General features: G+C 42.7%; 1 protein-coding gene across 1 annotated transcript in view; it reads right to left on the reverse strand.

The window, feature by feature from the left end:
* Positions 1-4561: 4561 nt before the first annotated feature.
* LOC124553284 (poly [ADP-ribose] polymerase tankyrase-1-like) overlaps positions 4562-21167 on the reverse strand; it is a 47607-nt gene continuing 31001 nt past the window's right edge. The window contains exon 4 of the mRNA XM_047127166.1: positions 4562-5069. Coding sequence (XP_046983122.1) covers positions 4562-5069 — 508 coding nt within the window. The remainder of the gene's footprint in view (positions 5070-21167) is intronic.

The following is a 21167-nucleotide window of genomic DNA, read 5'->3' on the forward strand; positions in this document are numbered from 1 at the left end:
AATTAACTATTAAGACCAACAAGTAAAAGTAGTAGCAGCTAGATATCAATTCTTTCGTTGCAAGAAACGGTCAGAATAAACTTACTGTGAGTGGGTAACAGATTTGCATGGTGTGACAAGGAAATGCTAATTCAAAAGTGCTTGTGGTGCTTTATATTCAGATGTTATGTCACGTGATGCGATAGGGTACAATGTAACTGATGTCTCACTCAAAGGACAGACTTTGAAACTGTCTGATCCATCATTTCAGCAAGTAGTGCAAGTACTAGATCAGCACAATTTGGGTGCCATGTCGGCTGATAAATGTAAGCAGCCACCAATCTGTCAGGTTGACTCCCTTGCTCCCGACAGGCACATTAGGCAGTATCCACTTGCGAGCGCCACGCCATGTAAACAGTTCTCTATGCAGCCTAACCAGCTCTCTACACAGGCAACAGAGTTTAGTCATGCCCTTGGTGCTACTCACAAACGCCAAGACTGCCTGTCTAGACAGGCACTGTGTTATGCTTGGGAAAGAAAGGTCATGTACAATCCGTATGTATGCAACAGAACAAACATAAACGAAATTGTAGTCACAAGGCCCATGTAATCAATGCAGTCTAGTCAAAGCCTGCTGGAGGCATTAGCATAATTAGCAAGCGAACAGTTTCTTCAGTGCAGTTTCTTCAGTGGGCACAAAAAGTTTGTGGGAAAACTTATTGTTCATTTGCACATTAGTGGAAAAAATGTGAAATTTCAGTTGTACACAAGTGTCTCAGTAACATCGCTGAATCGTAACTTTTAGGTTCCCCACGCCTTTATAAACCTAGCATGTACCTGATGGCTTTTAACAGATAAGACATTCCTGTTCTCAGAAAATGTACTTTGCCTGCCACGTATCGCTCACATTCGTGAACCTTAACTTTCAGTGTGCTACAATCATGCGATTGTGAGAACTTATTTGGCCTTGATTCATTTGATCTGTTTGGCTTTCAGATTCAGTACAATGTGTTGGCAGTCAATGCATTCAATGCTAAAGACAGTGTATCTAGTTTGCTAAAAGAATTCCCTTAACTCTTTTCTGAACGGTTAGGCAAGGCTAACAGTTTTGTTCCACATATTGGTCTACTACGAATTTCTATGGTCAACGTAAATTTTACCAGGCTAGAACCGTTCCTATTGCATTACTGGACGAAATAGCCGCTGGAAATAAAGAATTGCAAGCTAGCGGAGCTATTGTTCCCATTGGTTTTTCATCCAAACTTTCAGGTCGCATTCGCCTCTGCTTCGACTTCAAGTGCACGGTCTACCCACAAACTGTGATTCATACTTACTCCTTACCTCGCTCGGAGGATCTCTTTGATAGATTAGGCGCTGGTCGCTACTCTTCAAAAATTGATTTGTGTGATGCGCGTCTTCAAATAACGCTCAATGAAGAATCTCGAAAACTGTGTACAGTGAATACTCATTTTTGCTTGTTTAAATATTTGCGTTTGCCTAATAGCAGTGCTTCCACACATGATGTTTCCCAATGTTATTAGGAACAGCTGACTGCTCAAGTGCCAAACTGTTCAAACTATTTAGACGATATTGTTGTAGCAGGTCGTACACCTGAAGAACACACTGCAAGTTTGCGTGCTTTGTGTGTTACCTGATGCAGGACTAAAGTGTAGACTGGACTAGTGTGATTCTTTTTTAAACATGAGTTACAGTATGTTGGTCATGTCATAAACAGTCAAGGTTTACATCTTCTTCAGCAGCATTTGTTAGTCATACGAGACCGGCCAGTTCCTCGCAATGTCACAGAATTGCAGTCAGTTTTAGGGAAAATGAACTATTATTCTCGGTTAATACCGAATGCTGCAGAAATTGGAGCTCTATTCGACCGCTTGCGTCGCAAGAATGTCCCCTTTATTTGAACGGATAAGTGCCAAGTAGCTTTTCGAGAACTTTAAGATGCGTTGCTCTGTGGTCGATGCTTATTTGACTTTGATCCTGACAAATAATCTGTATTGCCAGTTGACGCTTCCTCTTATGGACTCGGTGCAGTTCTTTCACATTGATTTTGTGGTAAATACAGGCCTGTTGCATTCGCATCGAAAGTGTTTTCCAAGGCTCAGTGTAATTATTCACGAATAGAGACAGGGGCACCAGCTATTGTGCATAGTGTCACCAAATTCCACCACTATTTGTATTATGAAATTCTACTTAGTAACGTATCACAAGCCTTTGCAGTCATTGTACCTACTGGCCAAAAATTGCAATGATGGGCTTTGTTGTTGTCTCAATATCAGTACGAGATTGTAAATGTTAAGACAGATCAACATGGTAATGCGGACGTACTTTCACGTCTTACGATGGACCCTGATACAGACTTCGACGCTTCTGCAGCATTTTGTTGTCACATCGATGGTCGGGATTCTGATTTGCTTCAACCTTTGCCTCTGAACAACAGGAACATTACACAGGCCACGGAAGCTGATTCAGATTTCGAGATTCTGCTAAACTACATTCGCACTATTTTGCCTCACTCATAGTATAGCATTAAGAACTCCGTAGCGCGCCAATACTTTGCACGTCGGCATAGCCTCGCTATAAAGCGAGGGGTGATTCTTGTTCAAAATGATAGTGGACTGACACTGGGGGATAGTTACGAAACAGCGCGTCGCGACTGTACTCGGGAGGGTATGGACAGCCAAATAGAACAGCGTGACGCATGTGGGGAAATTCGGTCCGCTCCACCATAAAAATTCTCTTCTTGGCCTAAGTCGCAATCACCATGGCAACGTGTCCACATAAATTTTGTGGGATCTTTTTGGTTGGTGGTATACGCTTATAGCAACGGTTTCTCACCTCCTAACATACACATCCACAAGATGGACCATCGCTGGCGGACACTGCTCCATGTGCTCCACCCTCCTCAATATCTGGCGTCTAAGTGTGGACGCAGACAGTGGGCGCGAGGCGAGATCGTTCGTCGACTTGGTGCTTGCGTGTGTCTCATTTCAGGCCCAGGAGGATTGCAGCGCCGTCATCAGGATCAAATTCGCCACTGTAATGTGCACAGTGATCCTTGTTTATCTCTTCCAACAGATTTACAGATCCGGAGGATGGTGTGGCCACAATAGCTGTGAAAGGTTGTCATCACGACACCACGGGACGACCCCATGGAGACAGAGTCGTCGCGCCGGCCGAAGTGGCCGCGTGGTTCTGGCGCTGCAGTCTGTAACCGCGAGACCGCTACGGTCGCAGGTTCGAATCCTGCCTCGGGCAAGGATGTGTGTGATGTCCTTAGGTTAGTTAGGTTTAACTAGTTCTGAGTTCTAGGGGACTAATGACCTCAGCAGTTGAGTCCCATAGTGCTCAGAGCCATTTGAACAAAGTCGTCGCCTCCTCCGCCTCCTCTCGTTCTACCGATGGAGCTGGACCCGCCAACGCCACAGCAGCTTGAGGCTTCTCCATCTGGTTTTTAGTCTCAGGAGTTGGATGCGTGCCCTTCTGTGCGTTTTCTGGGGGACGTTTGCACCTGAGCGCAGGCCAGATGGCGAGCTAAAACTGGAAGCCTGACGTTTGCTGCAGCCACAGTTTCCAGTCCATCGCAGCATCCACACTCCTGCCTTCCCTCCCGTTGTCACGCTCCTTATACGACGACGGTCCGTCGTTTTGGGGGGAGGAATGGCGTAAAGTCGAGCGCCGGCACGCCGGTCGGGAACGATAGAGCAGACAGGGCTGTGAAGAAGATGTCACCCAATAGCACACTGACCGACCTCTGTCTAGGACGACAACGCGACAACTGCGGTCTTCAGGGGAAGAGAACAAGAGCGCCACTCCAAACTTGTCGCGGCCACTTCTACAGCAGACATTAGTCACATCAAGACCAGTGACTTAGGAATTGTGAATACTGAAGAGATTTCTTTCTTGCATGTCACCCTTTGTTTGCAACACTTCTGTGTTATTGTCAGAGTTAAGTATTGTCATTGATTCATTTCGTAATAAAACTCTCTAATACGATTTGCTTGAACTGTTGTCTAGCGATCTGAGAAGGAGATTTCCTAGGCACCCCATACTCAACAACTAGACAGGATACAACAAAATTCAGTCTGGAATCGGAACTAATGTGTTGTAAGTACTGGTAATAATACCAATTTTTAACTGTAGACACAAGTTGCTGGACTGTCAGCTCATTAGGTACAGAAGTAAATTCAGTGGAAGATCTCAAATAAAGATGTATTTTAGGTACAGAGCTTATGTGTCAGCAATCTGGATATAAGGAAATTCATAAGAGTTTTATATAAGTTCCACATAGCACCAAACATGCACCTAAAAAGTATTTTTAGTAAAAAAATATTGTAGAAAACTGGTGTTCGTTGGTAATCGAGAATTATTCAGTTTGTTTTGAATTTTCAGCAAAAGGAGAGTCCCCCTTTCAACTTATAGTCGTCTATAAGCACTCTTGGTGTAATGGTACTTGAGTCGTTGGTTGTACTATGTAAATATGGGTGCAAACCAAGATTGCAGGATAAACTTTTCTGTATTATTTATTTTATAAGTAACAAAGCTCACATAGAAGGATTTTTTTATTTTACTTCACAGTTGTTTGCACTATATTTGATCCTAGGATGTCTATGAGCCGCTGGTAGTTGTTCCGCTTGGCTAGGTCCAGCGGCGTGTCCCCATTGGCATTCCTGACTTCTCTGTCGGCCCCTGCCTCCAGTAGCGCAGTCGCCGCATCTGGGTGGCCACGCCGTGCCGCATCGTGCAGTGGTGTGTTTCCATTTTTATCCTTGGCGTTATGGTTGGCAGAGGATGCTGCCAGCAGCCGCACCACGGGTGCGTGGCCTTTCCATGCTGCCTGATGCAGAGGCGTGTTCTGCCAGCGGTCCCTAGCGTTGACATCAGCTCCATCCTCCAGCAGACGCCTCGCCACCTCCACATGTCCCTTGGCAGCTGCCCAGTGCAGTGAGTTCTGCTGGTTCTCGTCCATCGCCTCCACGTCCGCTCCCACTAGCAGCAACGTTCGCACCTTGCTCACTGACCCCTCCTTAGCTGCCGCAATCAGCATCTTGTCCTTCTCTTCTCCAGAAAGATCCCTGCAACAAAAGGAGAATACTTACAAATTGCTCCAAACACACGCGCCCGAGGACGAAACACTATGGCCAAAGCAGAACTGTGATGAGTCCCTAAAAGTCGAGAAGGTTACCGCAATGCACTGGTGTCGAAAATTAAAGCTTCTAAATGCGATTTCCCGTCCTGTGTCCAATTCACGATGTAATCATGCAAACTGTCAACAGATATCTGCACAACCGTGCTCTACACGGAAGTTAGCATTCCAGTCAAAGGACCACCACGCCCACGACAAAGTCAGCGCTGGTAGCAATGGGGTAGTGGTTGCTGGGTACTCCCACATTCGCAATCGCTGTAGACGCACTCACAGATGGTGCAGTATGGTACAGAGAAGATGCATACCAGGCTCTCCGCAGTGGAGGGCCATTGGAAGAATGGGAGGAGGACAGTCACAACCTGATGTGGGCCGATGGCTTGACTGTTCGTAGAGACGGAAACTGTATCTCGAAGACGAGGGTAGACCACGTGTGATACGAGAAAGGGAGGACCATTATTTGGGTAAAGGGGCATCATGGTACTGCCTTACTACTGAACGGCAACTGGCACCTCACCTTGCAGGATGCACTGGATGTGTTGCATCTAGGCAAACGTTATACAGAAGATCTCACCAGAGTGCCACTTATTGTGAGGGGCCCATTGTTTATGTACCTCCGACACTTCACAGAAAGAAATGTGTAGAGTGAACATCCCACCGAATGACCGAACAATGGGCCAATGTTATTTTCACATGTGAGTCCGAAAATGGTCTGAAGAGCGATTCTCGACGGATTTTCATATGGAGGGAACGTGTAACAGGATTTAGTGACCCAAATATCGTGCAAAAGAGACTGATATCAGGGAGGTTCTTTAATGGTGTCCTCAGCGATTACGTGGACTACCTGAACACCTCTTCATGACACTGTATGGGTGAATTGGCAAGGCTTAACTCCTGTCAGGTATCGTAACGAGACCTGGGGAACTCATATGCCATCGTTGCGAGGTGCTGTGGTCTACCACTTTGTATTGACGGACGATAGAGGTATGCCCCATAGAGATCAGCTGATTGACGTTTTCTTGGAAATGGAAGATATTGCACACCTGGGATGCTCAGCTCGATCTCCCAATTTGAATCCCATAGAGCATATCGCGGATACACATGTCTACCAGAAACCTTCAATGGGTTTGTTAAGGCTTTAAAATACTGTGCACGGCAGAGTACACGAGAGGATGTAGAAAATCGTACATTCAAGGCTACAGCGAAGAGACAAAAGAGAAATACGAAACGTATTGTGGTCTTTATGACGCCAACCCATTCTCCGCATAAACAATGGAGGCAGGCGAAAAAGTCATAACAACAATGATTGAAAATAGAAGGCAGAAGTGGTAACACACTGTAGAAAGCATTAGCATGACTCACAGTAGTCAGAAAGCGTAGAGACTGCTCAAAAATTAGGTGGTATACCTGCAGGTACACCAGGCTTTGCAGGCGCTATGGCAAACCAAATAGCCTCCCAACTGCTTGAAAACGGTAAAGTGAAACACAGACTGAGGAAAGGGCATACGAGTAGACTAAATGCTTTCCAAGAAGAAAATAATGATACACTCGATGATACATTTACAATATCAGAACTGAAAGAAGCAATCAAAAGTTTAAAGGCTGGCAAGGCTGCAGGCATAGATGATATTGAAAATGAACAGATGATATGTCTTGGTGTTCGCTCTAAATTGTGGCTGCTGGAGTTTCTGAACTGCTGTTGGTCTACTGGACGAATTCCTGAAATCTAGAGACAGGCAAAAATAACTGCAATTTTTAAGCCTGGTAGGGACCCAGAAGATCCTAAGAGCTATCGGTCAATCTCTCTGTTGTGCACAACACACAAACTGTTCGATACTAAGCAGATTCAAAGAGCTTACTGAGGGCACCCTAATAAAAGAACAAGCAGGATTTCGGCCTGGCAAATCCTGTACCAGTCAAGCTCTGAGCCTAATCCACTATATTGGAGATGAGTTTGAGAAAAGTGTTGCTATTGGGATCGTGTTTATAGATTTTATGGAAGCATATGATACCATCAACCTCAGAAATCTCATTGCAAAATTGGAAAAAACAACAAAAAGCCCTCAATTGACTGCTGTACTCGAATCACTTCTATTTAACAGAAGGTATTTTGTTGAGTTCCAAGGTAACAAGAGCAGATGGAGACTACAAAAAGATGGGCTTCCCCAGGGCAGTATTATTGCCCCCATGTTATTCAATATTTATACAAATGAGCAGCCTATTAGTCCCTGGTCAAGATCTTTCATTTATGCTGATGATAGGGCAATAACAGCTCAGGCATAAAACTACAAGGATATTGAGGAAATACTAGCAGAGAACCTGGAAAATCTCACCAATTATTACAATGAAAATCAGTTGAAACCCAATCCAAGTAGAACCCAGACTCGCCTATTCCATCTTAACAACAGAGAGGCGAAACAAGAATTGAATGTTTAGTGGAATGGCCCAACATTAACACACTGCCCTCTCCCAGTGAACTAGGGAGTTACTCTTGATAGGACACTGTCATTCAAGTGGCACATTGAGAAGAGCAGGGCTGAAATCCAATCACGGAATAACTTACTTGGCAAGCTAACAACATCAAAATCTCGACCTAATCCAAAAGTTTTACGCACCACTGCAATGACACTCTGTTACTCTGCTGCTGAGTTTGCAAGCTGGAGACTGTCCTGAACCAGATGTGTAGACATATTACTGGATGTCTTAATCCAACAAGAGTAGAACACCTATACTGCTTGTCAGGAATTGCTCCGCCAAATGTCCAAAGTTCAATACAGAGCAGAATTGAATGAACAAAACAGGTTCAAAATCAACGTCATCTGCTCCATGGGTACCAAATGGTACCAAAACGCCTTACGTCAAGAAGTAGTTTTCTCCACCCAACCGAACCGCTCACAGGTTCACCAAAAACTTCTAGAAAAAGACTGTCGCAGGAACAACAAGAATATGCACACGATTCTGAGGAAGTGCTGCCATCAGGTGCGGAACTTGTGTGGGAGAGATGGAAAACCCTGAACAGGCTATGTTCAGGAATGGACAGATGTAACAGAAATCTGCACAAGTGAGGAATTAGTGAAAGTGCTTTGTGTCCGTGTGGGAACATCCAAATGATGAACCACCTGCTTCAATGTCCGTTACTAAACCATCCAAGAGCGTGCACGGCCCAAGACCTGATGGCGTGCAGCAAAGTAGCGAGGGCATATGTGGACTTCTGAAGAATGACATGTGAAACAAAGACTGTATAAAATTTTATTATACTGTATATAGCTTTAGATGAATTTTATTTTATAAATTAGCATTGTAATATTGTAAATTTTATAGAGGACAAATTATTCTATAATGTGTGGATATATTGTAAATTGTTTGTAGTACGCATACGAAATATATGTAGTAGTGAGATGGGTTGCATCACACAAGCATCCACCAACAATTCCATAAGACTTGAGAGTAGCTCTGCAGGAGGAATGGTGTTATTGCCTCCACATGAGATTGATGACATCATTCACAGCTTGCCCTGTCGATGTCAGGGTTGTATGAGCCAGAGGTGGTCACAGCCCATGCTGCGCACATAATCCAGTTGTTGGATTGTGTGTGCAAATCTGTTAAGTTGGAAAAAACGAAGAACATTTTTTTCTACCTTTATGCATATTGTACTTGTTTATGTTCTTTGTTCTTAACATTTTTCCTACTTCACTATCACCTGTTTGTACTATTTTATGACAAAATAAACGCAGCCTCGCAAAATTTCAGTTTGTTGCTTTAATTTTGGACACCAGTGTACATCGAATTTCATGCGCTTTTCATACCATTCAAATTACTAGGCAATCTGGATCTTGGCTGCGTGAATACACTAAAGACCTGACAGCATTTACATACACTGTTGAGGCTCTTGCGGTCTTCCGTCCAGAGACAGCTTTGATGCAGCTCTCCATGCTACTCTACCGAGTGCAAGCTTATTGATCTCCAAGTAACTACTGCAACCTACATCCTTCTGAATCTGTTTTGTGTATTCATTTCTTGGTCTCTGATTACGATTTTTAGCCTCCACACTGCCCTCCAGTACTAAATTTGTTATCTCTTGATGCCTCAGAACATGTCCTAGCAACCGATCCCTGCTTCAAGTTGTGTCACAAATTCCTCTTGTCCCCAATTCTGTTCGGTACCTTCTCATCAGTTATATTATATACCCACCTAATCCTCTGCATTCTTCTGTAGCACCACATTTCGAAAGCTTCTATTCCCTTCTTGTGTAGACTATTTATCGTCCAAGTTTCACTTTCATTCATGGCTACACTGCATACAAATACTTTCAGAAACGACTTCTTGACACTTAAATCTTTACTCGCCGTTCCAGATTTCTCTTCTTCAGAAACGTTTTCCTTGCGATTGCCAGTCTACAGCTTATATCATATCCGTTTCGACCATCATCAGTTATTTTGCTCCCCATATAGCAAATCTCATTTACTACTTCAAGCGTTTCATTTCGTACTCTAATTCTCTCAGCATCACCTAATTTAACTTGGCTATATTCCATTATCCTCGTTTTACTTTTGTTGATGTTCATCTTAAATCCTCTTTTCAAGGCACTGTCCATTCATTTCAACTGCTCTTGTAGGTCCTTTTCCGTCCCTGACAGCTTTACAATGTCATCTTTTTATTTCTTTTAATTCCTACTCCAAATATTTTTCTTTTGTTTCCTTTACCGCTTGCTCAGTATACAGATTGAATAACATTTGGGACAAGCTACTCGATAGGATCAAAACTATCTAAACACCTCTATCTAATGTGTGACTGACCAACAAATGTAATGAAAGGACGATCCGCCAGTATAAAAGGAGGCAGAGACATATGTGTTGTTATCAGAGAACCAGAAATAGCAGAATGGGTCAATCAGGGAGTTTCAGTAATTTCGAATGTGGACCTGAGTAACAAATGTACCAGTAATATTTCGACCCTTACACAGTAGCCCTTGTGAAGTGGAAATGCAAAGGAACAACCATAGCAAAAGGTAGAAGAGGCGGATTCATGTACCGACCAATAGGGACCATGGAGGTTTATGGAGGGTCGTTGTAAAAAATCGCATGAAGCACTGCAGCCAGCATAACGACTGTCTACAGGGAGGTAAAAAGAAGGGGGTAAAATGGTCGAGTAGCCCCCCCCCCCCCCCAATGAGCCACACTTATCTGCAGTCAGTGCTAAGCAACACTTACGGCTGTGTAAAGCGTAACGCCTCTGGACGATGGATGAGTGGAAAGGAATGGTCCAGACAGATGAACCACCTGTGGCAGTCCGATGGAAGGTTCTGTTCTTGGCTGATGACTATTACCTGCCATTCTGTGTAATGCCAAAAGTGAAGGAGTGAGAAGATGGCGTTGCATTATGGGCTATATCCATGGTTATGTTATTATTCCCCTATTGAGGTTAAGAGAACACTAAATTCGACAGCATATGAATCACGTTTTCCAGCTTTATGTACTGCATACAATACAGTATCATTGTTTGTATTAGCAAGACAGTGCTCCTTGTAATAAATCATTATCTGTCACATTAGAGTTTGTGGACAACAACATTCCATGAATGTACTATTCTGCCATGAATTCTGAGCTGAATCCAATGTAGCTGCTTTGGGATGAGTTAGAAGCTGACTTCGCTGCAGATTGAAGAGTCCAACGTTGAGGAAGGATGGGTTCTCATTTTTCCACTGAAGTTCAGACACATTACTGAAAGTTTCCTCAGCAGAGTCAAAGCCATCATAGAGATGAAACTTTGACACATCCCTTATTAATGTTCACTAATGAGTGTCCAGAAACTGTCGATGTAACTGAATGTCTACTGAGAAACGGGCTATGTTATTTGCATGTGACAGCAACACCTACATTTTGATATTACAAACTGTGTGTTGCAGCCTCAGGAATAACATGTAAAACTTTCTTTGTGAACTAAAGACAATTAAGTACAAATTATTTCTATTAATCTGCCAAATGAAATTATTTTAGCTAGTAGTTATCCATTTGGTTTGATGTGGCCTGCCACGAATTCCTCTCTTGCACCAACCTTCATCTCAAAATAGCAGGTAAACACTACATGCTCAATTAACTCCTGGATATAGGCCGATCTGTCTTTCTCTTCAGTTTCTACATCCCCTTCGTCTTGTCAGTCTTTCCTCATGTCACTAATTCTGAAAAGTACCCCCACATTCCATATCCAACATGCCCACCTAATTTTCAACACTTTTCTCTAACACCACATCTCAGACGCCCGTAGTCTCCCCAGTCACAGTGTTTTGCCACTGTCTACTATTCAGTATCATACAAAGTAGTTCTCTAAACATAGATTCTCATAAATTTATTCCTCAAATTATGACCTTTGTTTCATAGTAGTAGAATTATGCTGGCTAGTTTTACCAATATTGCCTTTGCTAGTATGCTTTTTATGTCCTTGTTTTGTATATCATGAGTTATTTTACTTCCAGAATTCCTTAATATCGTCTACTTCATGACCACCAATTTCAATGTAAAAAATTCCAATATCTGCTACTTCTCATTAGAAATTTATTTCCATGGTTCATTCTCAATTAATATTCCTTACTCATCAGACTCTCCATTCAATTCAACAGATCCCGTAATTCTTTACTTTCTCTGAGAACAGCAATGTCATCAACACAAATTTTTTCTTAGGCATCCTTTCACTGTTAATCTGAATCCCACACTTGAAACTTTATTATATTTCCATCATAGCTTCTTCGATGATTAGATTGTATAGTAGGGGAAACGACTGCACCCTGTCTTACACACTTTTAATCTGAGCACTTTGTTCTTTATTTTCCAGTATTCTTCCCTCTTGGTTCTTGTACATATTGTAACCTACCTGTCTTTCCTTGTAACTTACTAAAACTTTCGAAGATCCTGCAGAATTTTATATTGTCGAACGATTTTTCTAGATAAAAAAACTTTTGACTGTATTTTGACTTTTAGTCAGACTTGCTTCCATTATCAAGTACAATTTTAGAACTGCCTCTCTGGCGCCTTTACCTCTCCTAAAACCAAACTGCCCGTCATCTGACAGTTTCTCAATTTTCTGTTCCATTCTTATTTATATCATTCTCATTAGCAGCTCGGATGTATGAGTTCCAAAGACGATTGCGGTTTTGTTTTCACAATTATCTGCCCTTGTTACCTCTGGAAATATGTGGATGATTTTTTTCTGAAAGTGTGATGGTACATTGATTCTACGCTCTAACTTGGATAGTCGTTGGGTGCCACTTTCCCCTATGAACTCAGTAGTCATGATTAAATTTTGTGTATCCTTTTAGCTTTACTTGTTATCAAATCGACCAGAGTTCTTTTAAATATTGCCTCTAACAGTACATCCTCTATATCTTCCACGGCAACACAGATTGCTTCCTCTTCCATGTCATCAGAAAAGTTCCTCCTTCATAGAGGCTCTCAATGTAATCTTTCCATTTATCTGCTCTCTCTTCTGACATTGGGAATGGAATTCCCATGGTAGTTATTGTTTTGACTTTTCTATATTGTGTGTCAGTTCTTCCTACGACTGTTTGTTTAAAGTTTTGTCTTAGGTTTTCTGCAGTTATTTAGCTTTGGCTACCTAGAACTTAGTACTTATGTCATTCCTAAATGACTTACATCGAGGTGACAAGTTGTGCAAAAGTGATGTGCACATACACAGATAGCGGTAGTATCGTGTACACAAGATATGGAAGGGCAGTGCATTGGCGGAGCTATCGTATGTAATCAGGTGATTCATGTGAAAAGTTTCCGACGTGATTGTGGCCATATGCCCACACAGCGAGAATTAACAGATTTTTCACACCGAAAGGTAGTTGAAGCCAGACGCATGAGACATTACATTTCGGAAATCGTTAGGGAATTCAGTATTCCAAGATCCACAGTGTCAAGAGTGTGCCGAGAATACAAAATTTCAGGCATTACCTGTCACCACGGTCAATGCTGTGGCTGACAGCCTTCAGATAACGACCTAAAGCAGCGGCTTGTACATAGGTTGCGTGAAATAACCGCAGAAATCAATGTAGAAGGTACTACCAACGTATCTGTTCGGAAGTGCGGCTAAATTTGGCGTCAATGGGCTGCGGCAAAAGATGACCAATGCAAGTGCATTTACTAACAGTATGTTATCACCTGCAGCTCCTGATCTCATGACCACTGTCCAAACGTTTATTAGAGTATCGTGTAAAAATGTGAAGTAAGTCGTTCAAGAACTTTTTGAGATTTTGGTAACATTGTTACAACGTCTTTTACTTTCGAAATAGTACATACAATGAAGGATTGCAGCACCAAGAAGAAGAAGTGCGATATAAACGAAAGTTGGTAGGCGTGTTTCTACATCTGAATGATGGTGACCTTTCGCGGCAGTCACGTCGCTTAAGAGTGGCGCTAGTAGCACCACAGTGACGGAGCAAATGAAGCCTGCTTTAATTATACGCTGTAACGGGCTCGAGCGTTAGTTACATTTTGAGATTGGACGCAGTGAGTTTATGTAGGGCCAAAATGTCTTTGAGACGACAAAGACGCATTTATCAACATCTCATAGGGATTAAACGAAGTCTGTAATGGGGCTACGAGATGCTGGTTGTTCCTTCCGTGATGCAGAAATATTTTACAGTAATGTAGCCACTATACATGCCTGCTGGCAGCGGTGATTACAAGAATATTCGGTTGCAAGAAGACTGGGTTCCATACGGCCACGTGGAACTACTGAGAGCGAATGCCATCGTGTTCTGCGTATTACTCTAGCGCATTGCAATACATCTCCAGCAGCAGTTTGAGCAGCAGGTGTCACCAAGTAACACAATGAAGTATTACAAATCGGTTGCTTTAAAGACAGATCCGGACCAGGTGCCCTGTAACATGCGTTTCGCTGATGCCAAACCACCAGCCTCGGTGGCAGTAACGGCCATGTTTTGATTAGGCCATTTCGGGGCCGACAACCAGCCTTTCTACTTGTTCAAACAAATTTCGGGCTTGCAGCCGATCGTTCAATACTTCGCACGATATTTCAACTGGACACCTGCCAGTCATCTTCAGGTGAGCCTTCGCAGACTGGCGGAAACGGCCTCCGTTCCGCCATATATAGCGTACTGTAACTATTCTGCGCATGCGTCGAAAACTTGATAGTTGAACCACACTGCCCGCCGGCAGCGCCCTCGCTGGTGGAATAGCGGAACTCAGTCACCATCTGCGTTGCTGTTTGCCACGGCCGTCGACGCACTCTGTCGTCTTCGATTTAAGCAAATCGCGGAGATGATGGGATTCCATGCACTGTCCAGCTGGTAGCCGCTGTCACGGTTTAACAGATTTTCCGCCAGTCGTATTTCTACGGAGTCTTTAATAATGGAGTCCCAGAAAGACGTTGCTGTGGACAAAATCATTGTTTTCTCATACTCCATTGAATGTCCAGTAGCAATACAATGTTCAGCAATAGCGGACTTGCTTGGCTGCAAAAGGCGGGTGTAACGTTGATGTTCAGTGCAGCGTTCTTTCACGGTGCGTGTGGTTTGACCTATGCAAGCCATACCACATTGGCACGGTATCTTGTAAATTCCGGCCTTTCGTAGTGACAGATTGTCCTTAACTGATCCCACAAGGTCCGCAATCTTCGATGGTGGGTGGAAAACCACTTTTACCTGAAATTTTCGGAGGATTCTTGCTATTTTAAACGACGTGTTGCCAACGAAAGGAAGAAAAGCTAAAGATTGTTCCGGCATTTTCTCCTCTTTATTCACTTCCTGCTTCTTAGTTTTAACTGTTAGTGCCCTGCCGGATGGAATACCCATTTTCACTGAATACTGTCTTTAGATGGGCGAGTTCTTGAGGTACGCTATCTAGATCTGAGACAGTATGAGCTCTAAGAACAAGTGTTTTAAGCAAACTCATGGTTTGCGATGGGTGATGGCAACTCGACGCTTGCAGGTACGAATCAGTATGAGTGGGTTTCCGGTAAACTGAATGCCCTAGAGAACCATCATTCTTCCTTCGAACCAGGACATCCAAGAAAGGCAAACAACCATCTTTCTCTATTTCCATGGTGAACAGGATGTTGCTATGAATGGAGTTGAGGTGATGTAGAAATTCCACTAATTTATCTTCTCCATGAGGCCACACTATGAAAGTGTCAACCACATACCGCCAAAAAACTGTTGGTTCCAGGGCAGCTAATTCAAGCCCTCTCTCTTCAAAATCCTCCATAAAAAAGTTGGCCACCAAAGGAGACAGGGGACTACCCATGGCGAGACCGTCAGTCTGTTCAAAATATTCTTGATTAAACATAAAATAAGTTGAGGAAAGAGCATGCCTGAACAAAGCAGTGATATCAACAGGAAACATGTTATCAATCAGTGTCAAAGAATCTGCAAGAGGAACTTTTGTAAAATTTGAGACCACATCAAAACTTACTAGAAGGTCTACACTGCTAAGGCGAAGATCCCCCAGTCTATTGATAAAATCAGCTGAAAAAAATTCACAGCCTTTCTGTGTGTTAACACACTGGACCTACATCTGGAGTTATGATCTAGGACAGCAGGAACATTCTCGTGGTTATCCCACACACCTTGTCTGTTTCAATCTGGTGATTCGACCCGTTCTACTGCCATTAACGAACAGCATTCCAGGGACAGTTTTTCAACAGGATAACGCTCGCTCACTTACCGCTCTTGCAACCCAACATACTCTATAGAGTGCTGACACGTCTCTTGGCATGCTCGATCACCAGGTCTGTTTCCAGCAGAGTAGATATGGGACATCATCATACAATTACTCTGGCATCATTCACATACAGTATTAATCGTCCCTGTACTTACCAACCAAGTGCATCAGGCATCGAACTCCATTTCAAATACTGACATCCGATACTTGAGCAATACAATGCATGCATGTCTGCACGCTTGCATTCGACCTTCTTACAGTGCTCCAGCATTTCACGTTTCCAGTGGCTTATCTCGCACTTACGTTAACTTGCGATCTTGCAGTGTTAATCAGTTAAATATGTTACGCTGGCAAATGTATTCCAGACCTTCCACTGTTCTATATTCTTTTAAATCAGTGTATTTATGACTGTAAACTATTTTTGTTCAAAGTAGTTTTCGCTTTTAGTCTTCCGAAGCCTATATTTATGTAGGACCTCTAACTAGTCACCACAGCCGTCTGATGCCGAAGAAAAAAGGAAGCCATTACTCTCTTCGCCCCGTACATTGTTATTCACATTACTACCATGTTACGCATGATCTGCTATCCATCCTGGCTTTTTTAACTCTCTCTCAACAAACTTTTCACTCCATTATCGAGAATTGTCTTAATATGTTTCATTTCCTGCTCTTAATATTTTATTCCCTAATGCTGATGTTTCTCTGTAGCTTTTTAGCCAGCTTCTCCTCGTTTTATGTCAGTCTTTTTATGCTGGAACATTCTTTCCTTTCCGTGTCTTGTCTCTTGTTCAACAACAATAATTTATTTTCTAATTTGTTTTCTGCCCATTTTCTACTGAGCTTCTGCCAATTTTATGTCTAGTACGTACAACATAATCTACAGACGTTGCCTGACATCATATTCATTAATTATTATTGATTATGCTGCATCATCTTACATTGATGAGTTTCTGGCTCATCTACATAGTCTTCTTCGCTGTACTCTCTATCTTTAGTCTTTCCTGCTACACTTACTTCTCGTTGGTTGTCTTCTTATGTCAAATGGCTGATACTATTTGTATACGACAAATTGGGTGAATACCTATCAGGCTCTCTATCTTATAAAATTTCGGCGTAGATTCTGTCTATCTTTCTATATTATCAGACCAATGGATGAAGTTTTGTTGACTGCCTGTGTGCGTAAAGCTTTTAGACTGGGAAAAGTATTTTGACAAGGGAACCTCCCCATCGCACCCCCTCAGATTTAGTTATAAGTTGGCACAGTGGATAGGCATTGAAAAACTGAACACAGATCAATTGAGAAAACAGGAAGAAGTTGTGTGGAACTATGAAAAAAATTAGTAAAATATACAAACTGAGTAGTCCGTGCGCAAGATAAGCAGCATCAAGGACACCTGCAGTCAAGGAGAGCCGTGATCCCGTAGTTAGCGAGAGCAGCTACGGAATGAGAGGTCCTAGGTTCAAGTCTTCCCTCGAGTGAAAAGTTTAATTTTTTATTTTCAGTTTATGTTACAGACTCTTATGTTTTCATCACTTTTTTGGAAGTGATTATCACATCCACAAGAAAACCTAAATCGGGCAAGGTAGAAGAATCTTTTTACCCATTCGCCAAGTGTACAAGTTAGATGGGTCGAGAACACATTCCTGTCATGTGACGCACATGCCGTCACCAGTGTCGTATAGAATATATCATACTTGTTTTCCCGTGGAGGAAACGGTTGACCTATGACCTTCCGATCAAATGTTTTCGGTTCCCATTGGAGCGGCGCGTCCTTTCGTCTACTAATCGTACGGTTTTGCGGTGCGGTCGCAAAACACAGACACTAAACTTATTGCAGTGAACAGAGACCAGAGACGTCAATGAACGAACGGACAGATCATAACTTTGCGAAAATAAAGAAAGTACAATTTTCAATTGAGGGAAGACTTGAACCAAGGACCTCTCGCTCCATAGCTACTCACGCTAACCACGGGACCACGGCGCTCCTAAGCATACATTCTCCTTGATGTTGCCTATCTTGTGCGTGGACTACTCAGTTTGTATATTTTACTATTTTTTTTCACGGTTCCACACAACTTCTTCCTGTTTTCTCGATTGATCTGTGTTCAGTTTTTCAAGCCCTATCCACTGTGCGAACTTATAACTGAATCGGAGGGGGGTGGAATGTGGAGGTTCCCTTGTGAGAAGTATTTGCTCAATTTGGTGCAAACATTAAATGTAAGACATCGTACATCTGTGGCTGACCATAATAGGTAATTAAAGCTCGAAATCCTTGAATCACTGGGAAAGAATATGTTTTCATAAGTCCACTGAAACATTACTGATCCCATTCTCATTGTTAAAATACTTGGTAAGGTCAGACTCATCTATCGTCCAATAACTTGTTGGATTCTGCTCTCATTAATTGTAAAGGCATGTTGAATACTCTGAATTGCCACTTTTAGGCCTGTAGAATTCAGGCATCAACTGAAATGTGTCCTGCAACAATATCAGTTCATTATCAGACAGGATTATTTTACAAAGCGTCAGTCAAATATCGGTGACTACCACTACAGATCTATGATTTCAAATAAGAAAAGTGAAGTCACGACGAATTTACACTGAAACTGGTCTGCGATGAATAAAAAGGAAAATTTCTGTCAGCTCGCCTGTGAAACTCCCTGAGCTACAGAAGATTTTACAGCTGGCGAAATATGGCTACTGTGTCCATCTCCACTCAACCATGCCCACACAATAGGATTGACAAAATTTTTCGTGATCTAAAATGGCCGCCTTTATCAGTAGGACACCGACAGGTCCGACTACCACTTTCGTTGAAGCTGTTGTTGCCACGAATGGTTTCTAAAAACTGCCACTAGACGTTGTCACATACGTCTCTCGCAGTAGGATATAAGCCACGGATCTCAACTGATTCCGCTCCCTCAGCTGCGGTGTTACCACACATCATGTGAGAGAATTTCTCATCATACCGCTGGGAGAATAATCGTGGAAATCCAAGTTAAGGGTTCTTCCCTCATAGTTAATTCATAAGATAGGAAACCATCTACATCCACGTCTACGTGAGTACTTTGCCATTCACAATAAAGTGCCTGGCGGAGGGTTCTATGAACCACCATCCAGCTGTATCCCTACCGTTTCGCTCTCGTACGGCGCGTGGGAACAACGAGCACTTAAATTTTTCTGTGCGAGGCCTGAGGTCTCTTATTTTGTCGTGGTGATCATTTCTTGCTATTTAGGTGGTTGCCAACAGAATGGTTTCACAATCGGAGGAGGAAACTGGTAGTTGAATTTAATGATAAGATCCTGTCGCAATGAAAAACGCGTTTGTTTTAATGATTGCCAATCAAATTCACGAATCATCTCCGTGGCACTATCTCTACTACTTCGCGGTAATAAAAAATGAGCTGCCCTTCTTTAAAATTTGTCGATGTCATCCGTCAGTCTCACCTGATGCGGATCCCACACAGCAGAGCAGTACTCCAGAATAGGGCGGACAAGCGTAGTGTAAGCAGCCTCTTTAGCAGACCTGTTCCACCTTTTAAGTGTTCTGCCAATGATTCGCAGTCTTTCGTTTGCTCTACCCACAACAATATCTATGTGATCGTTCCAGTGTAGGTTATTTGTAATTGTAATGCCTAAGTATTTAATTGAATTTATAGCCTTCAGGTTTGTGTGAATTATCGCGTAATCGAAATTTTGTGGATTTCTTTTAGTACTCGTGTGAATAACTTCATACTATTCTTTGTTCAGAGTCAATTGCCACTTTTCGCACCATACCGATATCGCATCTAAATCATTTTGCAAGGTATATGACAGCATCATCTGCAAACAATCTAAGAGGGCTACCCATATTGTCCCCTACGTCGTTAATATAGATCAGGAACGACAGAGGGCCTATAACAATTCCTTGGGGAACGCCCGATATTACATCTGCTTTACTTGATGTCTTTCTGACAGTAATCACGAATTCAGTCGCGCAACTGAGGCAATATTCAATTAGCACGCAGTTAGGCTAGGAAAGCCTTCATGAAATCTAAAAATATGGAATCTTTTGACATCCCCTGTCGATAGCACTAATTACTTCACAAGTATAAAGACCTAGTTGTGTTCCACAGGAACGATATTTTCTAAGCCCTTGCTGATAATGTGTCAATAAATCGTTTTCTTTCGAGGTAATTCATAATGTTAAGACAGCATATGTTCCAAAACCCTACTGGAAATCGACGTTAGTGATTTGGGCCAGTAATTCAGCGGATTACTCCCATTTCCCTTTTTGAGTATTGGTGTGACAAGAGCAATTTTCCAGTCTTTAGGTGCGGATATTTCTGTGAGCGAGCTGATGTATATAATTGCTAAATATGGAACTTTTATGACAACATATTCTGAAAAGAATCTGACAGATATACAATCTGGATCGGAGGCCCTACTTTGTTAAGTGATTAAAGCTACTTTGCTACACCTAGGATATCTGCTTCTGTGTTTCTCACTTTGAAGTTATTCTTGATAGGAATTCAGGAATATTTATTTCCTCTTATTTGGTCAAGGCGTTTCGGAAAACTATGTATAATAACTCTGCTTTAGTGGCACCGTCACCAGTGACTTCACCACTGTTATCACACAGTGAAGGTTATTGACTGCTTCTTCCCACTAGTGTGCTTAGTGTATTACCAGAATATCTTAGGGCTTTCTGCGAGATTACTAGACAGAGTTTTCGCTGAAAACTGAAATTGCTCCCAAAACACCAGCACAGTCGTTATTTTTGGGGAAATATGTAGTGTTATCTTACGCAAGTCAGCTGTGTTAGGAACTGAAAACGAGTCATGCAACAAACCTGTAGAAGGGTGTATAGATCCCCATATATCGTTGCCTCGTCGAACGTCACAATTAATGAAAGGAAAATCTTTATACGAGACCTACAACTTCTGCTTCGTCAAAAACGTAAAATAGCGACATTCGATTTCTTGACTTTATCACTTGGCGAACTGCCCAACATGTCGCGCTGTGATTGTGGACAGTCTACACGTAAAGTGACTGAACTCACCGCAGGAGAGAGACGGAGACGTCATCAGGCTGTGGAGTGGCCTGGGTAGTGGTGGGGGGCGCAGCTGTGGCTGGCCTCCGGCCGTCGTCACTGTGGCCACTGTGCAGCTGCAAGGAGGGGCCGGTCCTGCTCTCTCCAGCGCTTGGCGTGCTGCACAGAACGAACACTGCTTCCAAAAGGGTTTTCACATCGAGTCCAGTGGGCAGATTACCACAGACGGTACAGCTGAGGTACCGTCCGCACACAGATAATAGAACACACACTGCCAACGACAGTAGTGGCCCTGTAAGATGAATGACAGCATTCA

Source organism: Schistocerca americana, chromosome 11 (assembly GCF_021461395.2).
Source record: "Schistocerca americana isolate TAMUIC-IGC-003095 chromosome 11, iqSchAmer2.1, whole genome shotgun sequence".
NCBI lineage: Eukaryota > Metazoa > Arthropoda > Insecta > Orthoptera > Acrididae > Schistocerca > Schistocerca americana.